Source organism: Ranitomeya variabilis, chromosome 1, assembly GCF_051348905.1.
Source record: "Ranitomeya variabilis isolate aRanVar5 chromosome 1, aRanVar5.hap1, whole genome shotgun sequence".
Classification (NCBI taxonomy): Eukaryota; Metazoa; Chordata; class Amphibia; order Anura; family Dendrobatidae; genus Ranitomeya; species Ranitomeya variabilis.
Window position 1 is genome coordinate 668873771 of NC_135232.1, and position 13063 is coordinate 668886833.

Sequence of the window (13063 nt, forward strand, 5' to 3'; positions counted from 1 at the left end):
TACGGCTGGAGTGTACGGGCGACCGGCGGATGTGCGAACAAAGTTTTCGCACCTTCAGCAGCAGGGCTGGTAACTCCGGATAATTTTTCAGGAAGCACTGCACCACCAGGTTCAAAGTGTGAGCCAAGCAAGGTATGTGTTTAAGTTGTGAAAGGGCTATGGCAGCCATAAAATTCCTTCCGTTATCACTGACTACCTTGCCTGCCTCAAGATGTACACTGCCCAGCCATGAATCACTTTCTTGCTGCAAGAACTCGGCCAGTACTTCCGCGGTGTGTCTGTTGTCGCCCAAACACTTCATTTCCAACACAGCCTGCTGATGCTTACCACTAGCTGTTCCATAATGAGACACCTCGTGTGCAACACTGGCAGCTGCGGATGGAGTTGCCAGGCGACTGCGCTCTGTGGATGAGCTGTCGCTTCTGGAGGAGGAGGAGGGGTGTTGAACGCCTAATGCCAACTGTTTCCTAGACCGTGGGCTAGGCAGAACTGTCCCACTATGGCTGTCCCCTGTGGACCCTGCATCCACTACATTAACCCAGTGCGCCGTGATGGACACGTAACGTCCCTGGCCATGCCTACTGGTCCATGCATCTGTGGTGAGGTGCACCTTTCCACTGACTGATTGCCTCAGTGCATGGACAATGCGGTCTTTGACATGCTGGTGGAGGGCTGGGATGGCTTTTCTCGCAAAGAAGTGGCAACTGGGTAGGTCATAGCGTGGTACTGCATAGGCCATCAGGTCTTTGAAAGCTTTGCTGTCAACCAACCGGTAGGGCATCATCTCTAACGAGATTAATCTGGCAATGTGGGCGTTCAAACCCTGTGTACGCGGATGAGAGGATGAGTACTTTCTTTTCCTCACAAGAGTCTCTTCTAGGGTGAGCTGGACAGGAGACCTGCAGATGGTGGAACTAGCAGTGGTGGTGGTGGACATGGCGGATTGAGAGACAGTTGGTGATGTTGGCCTACATACAGTGCTTCCTACCAATAACCTTCTGATTCCCTGCCTGCTTTGGCCTTGCGATGATCCCTCCACATTTGCTGCTGGTGGTGTCCGAAACGATGGGCTTACAGTGAGGGAAGCAATGTAGTGTTGCTGACTACCTTCATTCTGACCAGGTGCACCAACGGTACAGGACGTTTGGTAATTAGTCCAGGCTTGCAAGTGCATGCTGTTTAAATGTCTACGCATGCACGTTGTATTTAAATTTTGAAGACTCTTCCCTCTGCTAAAGGTCTTTGAGCATTTCTTACAGATCACTTTAGACTGATCATTGGGATCTTGGTCAAAAAAATGCTACACTGCACTCTTCCTACTATGGAATTCCTTTTCAGGCATTGCACGCTGTGCAACTTTCAGCGGTTGGCCACGCTGTCCTAAAACTGTTTTTGTCACACGTTTTGGGCCTGATACGGGCCTGGCTGATGACAGCTGTTGCGATTTAGATTGGTGTTGCTGCGGATAACCCTCCTCGGCTTGTGAGCTAGTGCCAACGGCACCCTCTTCCCCCAATGGCTGCCAATCTGGATCAAGAACTGAGTCATCTATCACCTCCTCCTCCACAATGTCATGTGCACCTTCCTCAGTGTCACCGTGTAAGCCGGTGCTATAGCGTTCGGGACAGGGCACCATAGTGTCATCAGGGTCAGATTCTAGCTCAGGGAACTGCGAGGTCAATGTAGTGATCTGAGTCAATGGAACAGCATCATAATCTAGCTGTGGCTGTGCATCAGTGCACTCCATGTCCGATTCTTCTTGTAATGGGCAGTGTACAATTTCCCTTTCTAACCCTGGCACGGTATGGGTAAAGAGCTCCATGGAGTAACCTGTAGTGTCGCCTGACGCATCCTTCACTTTTGGTTTGGGAGGACACAAGGAAACGTCTTTTTCCGGACCGGAAGCATCCACTGACGACTGGCTGCTCTTAGATTTTGAACTTTGGGAAGAGGAGGCGAAAGAGCTAGAGGCTGAGTCAGCAAGGAAAGACAAAACTTTTTCCTGCTGCTCCAGCTTTAAAAGCTGTTTTCCTACTCCCAGGTAAGGGAGCCTTCGAGGCCTTGTGTAGCCAGACGATGACGTAGGCTCAACACCTCCAGCCTTAGGTGCTACTGGTGCTTTTGCCACTACCACCAGATGCAGCACCGCCACCACCATCAGTACTAGCTGGCAACCCCCGCCCACGGCCTCTTCCACCAGACTTCCTCATTTTTTGGGGGGAGACACTGAACCACAACTCTGGCCCAGTGGTATAACACAACACTATGAACGTGGCAGAAAGTGTCTGCCTGATATATGACACACTAGCAGTACAGCAGAATATAAACTGTGTGAGAATTACTATCTCACTTTTGGGGGAGACACTGAACCACAACTCTGGCCCAGTAGTATAACACAACACTATGAACGTGGCAGAAAGTGGCTGCCTGATATATGATACACTAGCAGTACAGCAGAATATAAACTGTGTGAGAAATACTATCTCACTTTTGGGGGGAGAAACTGAACCACAACTCTGGCCCAATGGTATGAATGTGGCAGAAAGTGGCTGCCTGATATATGACACACTAGCAGTACAGCAGAATATAAACTGTGTGAGAATTCCTATCTCACTTTTGGGGGGAGAAAATGAACCACAACTCTGGCCCAGTGGTATAACACAACACTATGAACGTGGCAGAAAGTGGCTGCCTGATATATGACACACTAGCAGTACAGCAGAATATAAACTGTGTGAGAATTCCTATCTCACTTTTGGGGGGAGACCCTGAACCACAACTCTGGCCCAGTGGTATAACACAACACTATGAACGTGGCAGAAAGTGGCTGCCTGATATATGACACACTAGCAGTACAGCAGAATATAAACTGTGTGAGAATTACTATCTCACTTTTTGGGGGAGACACTGAACCACAACTCTGGCCCAGTGGTATAACACAACACTATGAACGTGGCAGAAAGTGGCTGTAATTATTATGAAAAAATAAATAAAAAAAACGGCAATAACAAGTTTCCTACAATGATCTCAGGACAAGTATGGCAGCAATAAAAAGGACTGCTGAACAAAAAAATTGGTAGACAAATAAACAAGACAGGTAACTGCAGAAAGGAGCAACAGGATTTTTGCTTTGAAAAAAGCAGTTGGTTTGCACAGCACCGTGCACACAGCTATGCAGCTGCTGCACTAAAATACGACCTCCACTGTCCCTGCACAAAAAGGTGGTGTGGGACAGTGAAAATCGCTCCAGCACAAGCGGTTTGGGGGTTTATATTTCCTCCCTAACTCTGTCCCTGCTTCTGACTAACTGCAGCAACCTCTCCCTATGCTCAGATCGGCAGAAGTAAGATGGCGGTTGGCGTGCACGCCCCTTTATAGCCCCTGTGACGCCGCAGACAGCAAGCCAATCACTGCCATGCCCTTCTCTAAGATGGTGGGGACCAGGACCTATGTCATCACGCTGCCCACACTCTGCGTCCTCCTTCATTGGATGAAAAACGGCGGTAACAGCGTCATACGAAACGAGACTTTGGCGCGAAGATTGTGTACCGCATGGCCGATCCCACGCTAGGATCGGTTTGGGTTTTATGAAACCCGACTTTGCCTAAAAGTCGCTGATTTATGAAAATGACCGATCCGTTTCGCTCAACCCTATCCCCGACCCCTGAAGTCAGTGATGCAGCGAAACGTGGCAGGATGATACTATTGGAGCACTGTGATTTTTAGCTGTCTGGCAGCTGGATAATAACAGAAGGGGTTCAGAATCCGGAGATGAAAGCCTCTGACACAATCCATAGGTCCCACAGGGCGGTATACAACGTCAGTAGTGCTGCACCCAGGGAAGGTCACCTCACTGCAGAGTATCTGCAGCTTATGCACATGTAACACTCGGAAACAGCGATATCGGCAGAGACTCCCGATATGATACGTGTCTGCAGAGGATGTGATAAACCGTCCATTGGTCTCCAACAACATGGCCGCCAGTGGAGACCGGACGTGCTCTGCAGTCATATGACGGCACTTACACATGACGTCACATCCGGGCAGCCGCACACCTGCAACTTCCGGTGTGAGGGACGTGGGAACGTTCAATTCTGTACCCATGAGGTTCAGTTTTCTACGGTGTTACCATGGAAACCCGGGTGACAGCGACACAGCCCCCTGCCAGAAAGATGGTGACCCCTACAGTGACACAGATGAACGCGGAGTTTGTCACCCAGGTGAGCGCTCTGCGGCTTGTTACCGGCACCGTGGCATGCTGTGTGGTCCAGGGCTGCCATCACCTGTGTTGGAGCCTCAGGTTTGGCCATTCATGTTTGCCAGGATCCTGTTGGTGGATCTCTTCCCTTAAGTGTACCATTCAGGCACCTGGTAAAGCTGGGTGACAACTCTGTAGGACTCCTAATTGCATTCATGTTGGTTGTAATCTGAACAGCGCACCTTCTTCTGTTTAGTGGGGTTGTCCAATGTTGGGCAATAGTCTGCAGCCACATAAGAGACTGGCGGATTGTGAGAGCGCGCGGTGCCCAAACCATCACCCTGTAAGTCCAGTGTGTCCAAGTGGCACTGCGCACACCATCATCCTGTATGTCCAGGGTGTCCTAGAGGCACTGCGCACCCCATCATCCTGTATGTCCAGGGTGTCCTAGAGGCACTGCGCACCCCATCATCCTGTATGTCCAGGGTGTCCTAGAGGGACTGCGCACACCATCATCCTGTATGTCCAGGGTGTCCTAGAGGCACTGCACACCCATCATCCTGTATGTCCAGGGTGTCCTAGAGGCACTGCACACCCATCATCCTGTATGTCCAGGGTGTCCTAGAGGCACTGCACACCCATCATCCTGTATGTCCAGGGTGTCCTAGAGGCACTGCACACCCATCATCCTGTATGTCCAGGGTGTCCTAGAGGCACTGCACACCCATCATCCTGTATGTCCAGGGTGTCCTAGAGGGACTGCGCACACCATCATCCTGTATGTCCAGGGTGTCCTAGAGGGACTGCGCACACCATCATCCTGTATGTCCAGGGTGTCCTAGAGGGACTGCGCACACCATCATCCTGTATGTCCAGGGTGTCCTAGAGGGACTGCGCACACCATCATCCTGTATGTCCAGGGTGTCCTAGAGGGACTGCACACCATCATCCTGTATGTCCAGGGTGTCCTAGAGGCACTGCGCACACCATCATCCTGTATGTCCAGGGTGTCCTAGAGGGACTGCGCACACCATCATCCTGTATGTCCAGGGTGTCCTAGAGGCACTGCGCACACCATCATCCTGTATGTCCAGGGTGTCCTAGAGGGACTGCGCACACCATCATCCTGTATGTCCAGGGTGTCCTAGAGGCACTGCGCACACCATCATCCTGTATGTCCAGGGTGTCCTAGAGGCACTGCACACCCATCATCCTGTATGTCCAGGGTGTCCTAGAGGCACTGCGCACACCATCATCCTGTATGTCCAGGGTGTCCTAGAGGCACTGCGCACACCATCATCCTGTATGTCCAGGGTGTCCTAGAGGGACTGCGCACCCCATCATCATGTACGTCCAGGGTGTCCTAGAGGGACTGCGCACACCATCATCCTGTATGTCCAGGGTGTCCTAGAGGGACTGCGCACCCCATCATCATGTACGTCCAGGGTGTCCTAGAGGGACTGCGCACCCCATCATCCTGTATGTCCAGGGTGTCCTAGAGGGACTGCACACCCATCATCCTGTATGTCCAGGGTGTCCTAGAGGGACTGCACACCCCACATCCTGTATGTCCAGGGTGTCCTAGAGGGACTGCACACCCATCTGCCTGTATGTCCAGGGTGTCCTTGAGGGACTGCACACACCACCATCCTGTATGTCCAGGGTGTCCTAGATGGACTGCACACCCCGTCATGCTGTATGTCCAGGGTGTCCTAGAGGGACTGCGCACCACATCATCCTGTATGTCCAGTGTGTTCTAGAGGGACTGCGCACATCATCATCCTGTATGTCCAGGGTGTCCTAGAGGGACTGCACACCCCACATCCTGTATGTCCAGTGTGTCCTAGAGGGACTGCGCACACCATCATCCTGTATGTCCAGTGTGTCCTAGAGGGACTGCACACCCCATCATCCTGTTTGTCCAGTGTGTCCTAGAGGGACTGCACACCCCATCATCCTGTTTGTCCAGTGTGTCCTAGAGGGACTGCACACCCCATCATCCTGTTTGTCCAGTGTGTCCTAGAGGGACTGCGCAAACCATCATCCTGTATGTCCAGTGTGTTCTAGAGGGACTGCACACCCCATCATCCTGTATGTCTCCTAAATTTGTATCCGTTTTTCCAAAGCGTGGACTAGCTCTGTAAAAATATCAGTCACTTCCTGTACATGTAATGTCTCCTGTATATGGAAACAAAATTCCATAAATTACGGGGCTGAAATAAAGTCACTCTTGCAAAATGTAGAAGCCATATTTATGGAATCGCCAACTTTAAATTATAGAAACTACAACAGTAGATTGTGTTCACACCAGGCTATGTACTGACCGGCTGCAGCGGTCACACCAGGCTGTGGACTAACCAGCGGTGTTCACACCAGGCTGTGGACTGACCGGCGGTGTTCATACCAGGCTGTGGACTGACTGGCGGCTTTCACCCCAGGCTGTGGACTGACTGGCAGTATTTGCACCAGGCTGGTAACTGACCGGCGGCGTTTGCACCAGGCTGTGGACTGACTGGCGGTGGCGTTCGCACAAGGTTGTGGACTGACCAGCGGCATTCGCACCAGGCTGTGTTCTGACCGGCGGCTTTCACTCCAGGCTGTGGACTTACCGGCGGTGTTCGCACCAGGCTGTGGACTGTCCAGCTGCCGCGTTCGTACTGGGCTGTGGACTGACCGGCGGCGGCGTTCGCACTGGGCTATGGACTGACCAGCAGCGGCGTTCGCATCGGGCTGTGGACTGACCAGCGGCGGCATTCGCACCGCGCTGTGGACTGACCAGCGGCGGCGTTCACAGCGGGCTGTGGACTGACCAGCGGCGGCGTTCACAGCGGGCTGTGGACTGACCAGCGGCGGCGTTCACAGCGGGCTGTGGACTGACCAGCGGCGGCGTTCACAGCGGGCTGTGGACTGACCAGCGGCGTTCGCATCGGGCTGTGGACTGATCAGCGGTGGCATTCGCATCGGGCTGTGGACTGATCAGCAACGGCGTTCGCACCGGGTTGTGGACTGATCAGCGTCAGCATTTGCACCAGGCTGTGGACTGACCGGCCATTTTCTAATATTTAATCTGTATCTTCTCCCCTTCAGTTTCGGTCCATTGCTTCTCGTGTTTCCATGTGCAAATGAGAATAATGATGATCCTTCTACACTGTGACAGCACTTTTATTTGTAGACAGCTGTTAAGTCTCCCCTTAGTCTTTGTTTTTGAAATCTAAACATTCGCAGATCCTTTAATCGTTACTCATAGGACTTGCTTTGCAATCCACTCACCATCCCGGTAGCTCTTCTCTGAAGTTGCTCCAGTTTTTCAATGTCTGTTTTAAAAATTGGTGCCAAGAACTGGACACAGTATTCCAGATGAGGCCTGACCAAGGAAGAGTAGAGGGGGATAATTACTTCATGTAATCTAGACTCTATGCTTCTCTCAATACAACCTACTGTAGAACTGTGTTTGCCCTTTTTGCTGCTGCATCACACTGTTGACTCATGTGCAGTATACCCAGGTCTTTTTCACTCGAGCTGCTGCTTAAGGCCCCGTCTCACATAGCGAGATCGCTAGCGAGATCGCTGCTGAGTCACACGTTTTGTGACGCAACAGCGACCTCAGTAGCGATCTCGCTATGTGTGACACGTACCAGCGCTCAGGCCCCTGCTGCGAGATCGCTGGTCGTGTCGGAATGGCCTGGACCTTTTTTTAGTGCTATTCCTCCCATTCTGTAAATGTAATTTTTGTTTTGCTTGGCCTGATATAGATACCATACTTGCATTTATCTTTGGTAAATACTATTCTATAGTCATTGCCCATTGTTCAAGCTTATCTAGATAATTCTGAATCCTTTGTCTCTCTTTAGTGTTTCCTTCCTACCTTTGCATTGCCTGCAAATTTAATTAGTTTACATTCAGTTCCCTCATCTAGATCATTAATAAGTTGTAAAGCGCTGCGGAATATGTTGGCGCTATATAAATAAAAATTATTATTATTATTATTATTATTATTTATAAAAATGTTGAACAACTCTTTCTTGCAAAAGTAATTGTAGTGCCCTGTGGTAGGCAGCTGCTAAAGGCGGATGGCCAGCTCCGCAAGTACCGTATTTTCTGGCGTATAAGACGACTGGGCGTATAAGACGACCCCCCCAACTTTTCCAGTTAAAATATAAAATCTTCTTAAAAGTCGGGGGTCTTCTTATACGCCGTATGTCGTCTTATAGGGCCGGTGACTAATGTGCCTTTTGGGGGGGGGGAGTGGTCCTGATGACGAAGAGGGGGCATCTCACAGGAAAGTGTGAGTGGAGTATCCCCCATTACCTCATTGTAGCTGCAGTGTGGGGTGCTGGGGAGCGGCGGCGGCCACCGCCCCACAGCACAGCACCCATGCGGCACAAAGAGGAGCAGCAGCTGCCGCCTCTCCCCAGCACAGAGACCCCATGCTGCAGCTACAATGAGGTAATGGGGGATACTCCACTCACACTTTCCTGTGAGACGACCCCTCTTCGTCATCGGGACCACTCCCTGCCACCCACCATATACACATTGGTGTCTGCACTCGGCGTACAAGACGGCACCCGGCGTATAAGACGACCCCCGACTTTTAAGAAGATTTTCAGGGGTTAAAAAGTAGTCTTATACACCAGAAAATACAGTAAGTACTTCTGGCCACCAACACTGACAACAGCTGATCGTCTGGGGTGCTGGGTATTGGACCCCAACTTATCTGGCATTGATGACCTATCCTAAGGGTAGGCAATGGACAACCTCTTTCACAGCTGGAGAATACTGCAGTTGCCATATGCAGTGTCCAGGTGACAGGAGCAATCCTGAAATCTAAGAGAGTTGCGTGGAACCCCTGTGTGATACAAACATGCCTAATGAGGAAATATGGAGGGTAGATGTATACTGTATACAGTTTTATATATAGGGTGGGCCATTTATATGGATACACCTAAATAAAATGGGAATGGTTGGTGATATCAACTTCCTGTTTGTGGCACATTAATACATGGGAAGGGGAAAACTTTTCAAGATGGGTGGTGACCATGGCGGCCATTTTGAAGTTGGCCGTTTTGGATCCATCTTTATTTTTTCCAATGGGAAGAGGGTCATGTGAAGCATCAAACTTATTGACAATTTCACAAGAAAAACAATGGTGTGCTTGGTTTTAATGTAACTTTTGCAGAATGGGCAAAACAAAAATTGGAACAGGACCCTCAGTTTGCACAGAACATTATGTTCAGTTATGAGGCAAACCTTTTTGTGAATGGTGAAGTTCACAAACAAAACCAACGCTATTGGTCTGACACTAACCCACAGTGGATAGATCCCTCCAAGACTGTTGGAACACAAAAACTGATGGTATGGTGTGGTATATGGGGTTCAAAGATAGTGGGGCCATTCTTCATCAATGGAAACCTCAATGCCACTGGATATCTGAAATTGCTACATGATGGTGTGTTGCCCTCTTTATGCACTGAAGATGGCACGTTCCGTGAGTTTTTCCAGCAAGATGGTGCACCATCAAATTATAGGTGTCAGCTCCGAGTTTTCCTACATGAACAGTTTCCTGGGAAGTGGATTGGTCGTTGTGGGCCAGTTGAATGGCCACCAAGGTCTCCCTATCTGTCCCCCTTAGACTTTTATCTTTGGGGTCATCTGAAGGCAATTGTCTATGCTGTGAACATATGAGATGTGCAGCATCTGAAACAACGGATACTGGAAGCCTGTGCTAGCATTTCTTCTGTGGTGTTGCTATCAGTGTGTCAAGAGTGGGAGAAGAGGGTTGCATTGACAATCCAACACAATTGGCAGCACTTTGAACACATTTTATAAGTGGTCATAAACTTGTAAATAACTCATGAAAGAATAAAGTTAAACCAAGCACATCATTGTTTTTCTTGTGAAATTCTCAATAAGTTTGATGTCATATGACCCTCTTCCCATTGGAACGAATAAAGTTGGTTCCAAAATGGCCAACATCAAAATGGCCGCCATATTCACCATCCATCTTGAAAAGTTTTCCCCCTAACATATACTAATGTGCCACAAACAGGAAGTTGATATCACCAACCATTCCCATTTTATTTAGGTGTATCCATATACATGGCCCACCTTGTAGTGTGTGTATAATGTATAAATGATATCTAGGACAGCATGGCAGCTCTGTGGTTAGCACTGTTGCAACGCTGGGGTCCTTACTTAGTGCCCAACCAAAGACAATATCTGCAAGGAGTTTGTATGTTCTCTCGTTTGCGCGGGTTTACTCCTGGTTTTCCATTTTTCTCCCACATTCCAAAGACATACTGATAAGGATGAGTCCTAATGGAGACAATGATGATGAGGTCTGTAAAGCGCTGTGGGACATACATGAGTAAAATAAAATAATTGCATATTTCATGTTCATTTCAGCTGGCTAAATCCTATTGGGCCCCTCATTCGAAGAAGAAACTTCCGTTTGACTATAAGGTAAGAAATCAGCGTAATATCTTATCGTACCGTTTGATAGACTGAGGACATCTGCTGGGATGTGATGTGTTGGGAAGTAGGTCTCATGCTTAGCATATATATTTAACTCGGAAGTTGCGTCTTATGCAGAACCACTTAAATGGTTATTCACAATATTTAATGTCATCACCGCTTCACAGTTTAGGGGTCTGAATGCTGGGAATTCCGCTAATCCAGAGAGCGTGGCTTTGAAGTGCCCAGACGGAATTGAGCAGTGACCACGTACAAGCACCACCACTCCATTCATTCTCTGTGGTGTGCTAAAGATAGTGGAGAATTGACCACGTACAAGCACCACCACTCCATTCATTCTCTGGTGTACTAAAGATAGTGGAACAGTGGCCACGTACAAGCACCACTCCATTCATTCTCTGTGGTGTACTAAAGATAGTGGAACAGTGGCCACGTACAGGCACCACCACTCTATTCATTCTCTGTGGTGTACTAAAGATAGTGGAACAGTGGCCACATACAGGCACCACCACTCTATTCATTCTCTGTGGTGTACTAAAGATAGTGGAACAGTGGCCACGTACAGGCACCACCACTCTATTCATTCTCTGTTGTGTACTAAAGATAGTGGAACAGGGGCCACGTACAGGCACCACCACTCTATTCATTCTCTGTGGTGTACTAAAGATAGTGGAACAGTGGCCATGTACAAGCACCACTCCATTCATTCTCTGTGGTGTACTAAAGATAGTGGAACAGTGGCCACATACAGGCACCACCACTCTATTCATTCTCTGTGGTGTACTAAAGATAGTGGAACAGTGGCCACGTACAGGCACCACCACTCTATTCATTTTCTGTTGTGTACTAAAGATAGTGGAACAGGGGCCACGTACAGGCACCACCACTCTATTCATTCTCTGTGGTGTACTAAAGATAGTGGAACAGTGGCCACGTACAGGCACCACCACTCTATTCATTCTCTGTGGTGTACTAAAGATAGTGGAACAGTGGCCACGTACAGGCACCACCACTCTATTCATTCTCTGTGGTGTACTAAAGATAGTGGAACAGTGGCCACATACAGGCACCACCACTCTATTCATTCTCTGTGGTGTACTAAAGATAGTGGAACAGTGGCCACGTACAGGCACCACCACTCTATTCATTCTCTGTTGTGTACTAAAGATAGTGGAACAGGGGCCACGTACAGGCACCACCACTCTATTCATTCTCTGTGGTGTACTAAAGATAGTGGAACAGTGGCCATGTACAAGCACCACTCCATTCATTCTCTGTGGTGTACTAAAGATAGTGGAACAGTGGCCACATACAGGCACCACCACTCTATTCATTCTCTGTGGTGTACTAAAGATAGTGGAACAGTGGCCACGTACAGGCACCACCACTCTATTCATTCTCTGTTGTGTACTAAAGATAGTGGAACAGGGGCCACGTACAGGCACCACCACTCTATTCATTCTCTGTGGTGTACTAAAGATAGTGGAACAGTGGCCATGTACAAGCACCACTCCATTCATTCTCTGTGGTGTACTAAAGATAGTGGAACAGTGGCCACATACAGGCACCACCACTCTATTCATTCTCTGTGGTGTACTAAAGATAGTGGAACAGTGGCCACGTACAGGCACCACCACTCTATTCATTCTCTGTTGTGTACTAAAGATAGTGGAACAGGGGCCACGTACAAGCACCACTCCATTCATTCTCTGTGGTGTACTAAAGATAGTGGAACAGTGGCCACGTACAGGCACCACCACTCTATTCATTCTCTGTGGTGTACTAAAGATAGTGGAACAGTGGCCACGTACAGGCACCACCACTCTATTCATTCTCTGTTGTGTACTAAAGATAGTGGAACAGGGGCCACGTACAGGCACCACCACTCTATTCATTCTCTGTGGTGTACTAAAGATAGTGGAACAGTGGCCATGTACAAGCACCACTCCATTCATTCTCTGTGGTGTACTAAAGATAGTGGAACAGTGGCCACATACAGGCACCACCACTCTATTCATTCTCTGTGGTGTACTAAAGATAGTGGAACAGTGGCCACGTACAGGCACCACCACTCTATTCATTCTCTGTTGTGTACTAAAGATAGTGGAACAGGGGCCACGTACAGGCACCACCACTCTATTCATTCTCTGTGGTGTACTAAAGATAGTGGAACAGTGGCCATGTACAAGCACCACTCCATTCATTCTCTGTGGTGTACTAAAGATAGTGGAACAGTGGCCACGTACAGGCACCACCACTCTATTCATTCTCTGTTGTGTACTAAAGATAGTGGAACAGGGGCCACGTACAGGCACCACCACTCTATTCATTCTCTGTGGTGTACTAAAGATAGTGGAACAGTGGCCATGTAGAAGCACCACTCCATTCATTCTC

At 49.0% G+C, this 13063-nt stretch overlaps 1 protein-coding gene across 1 annotated transcript in view; it reads left to right on the forward strand.

The window, feature by feature from the left end:
- Positions 1-4033: 4033 nt before the first annotated feature.
- AQR (aquarius intron-binding spliceosomal factor) overlaps positions 4034-13063 on the forward strand; it is a 150257-nt gene continuing 141227 nt past the window's right edge. Inside the window, exons 1-2 of the mRNA XM_077263931.1 lie at positions 4034-4220; positions 10601-10657. Coding sequence (XP_077120046.1) covers positions 4131-4220; positions 10601-10657 — 147 coding nt within the window. The 5' untranslated portion in view covers positions 4034-4130. The remainder of the gene's footprint in view (positions 4221-10600; positions 10658-13063) is intronic.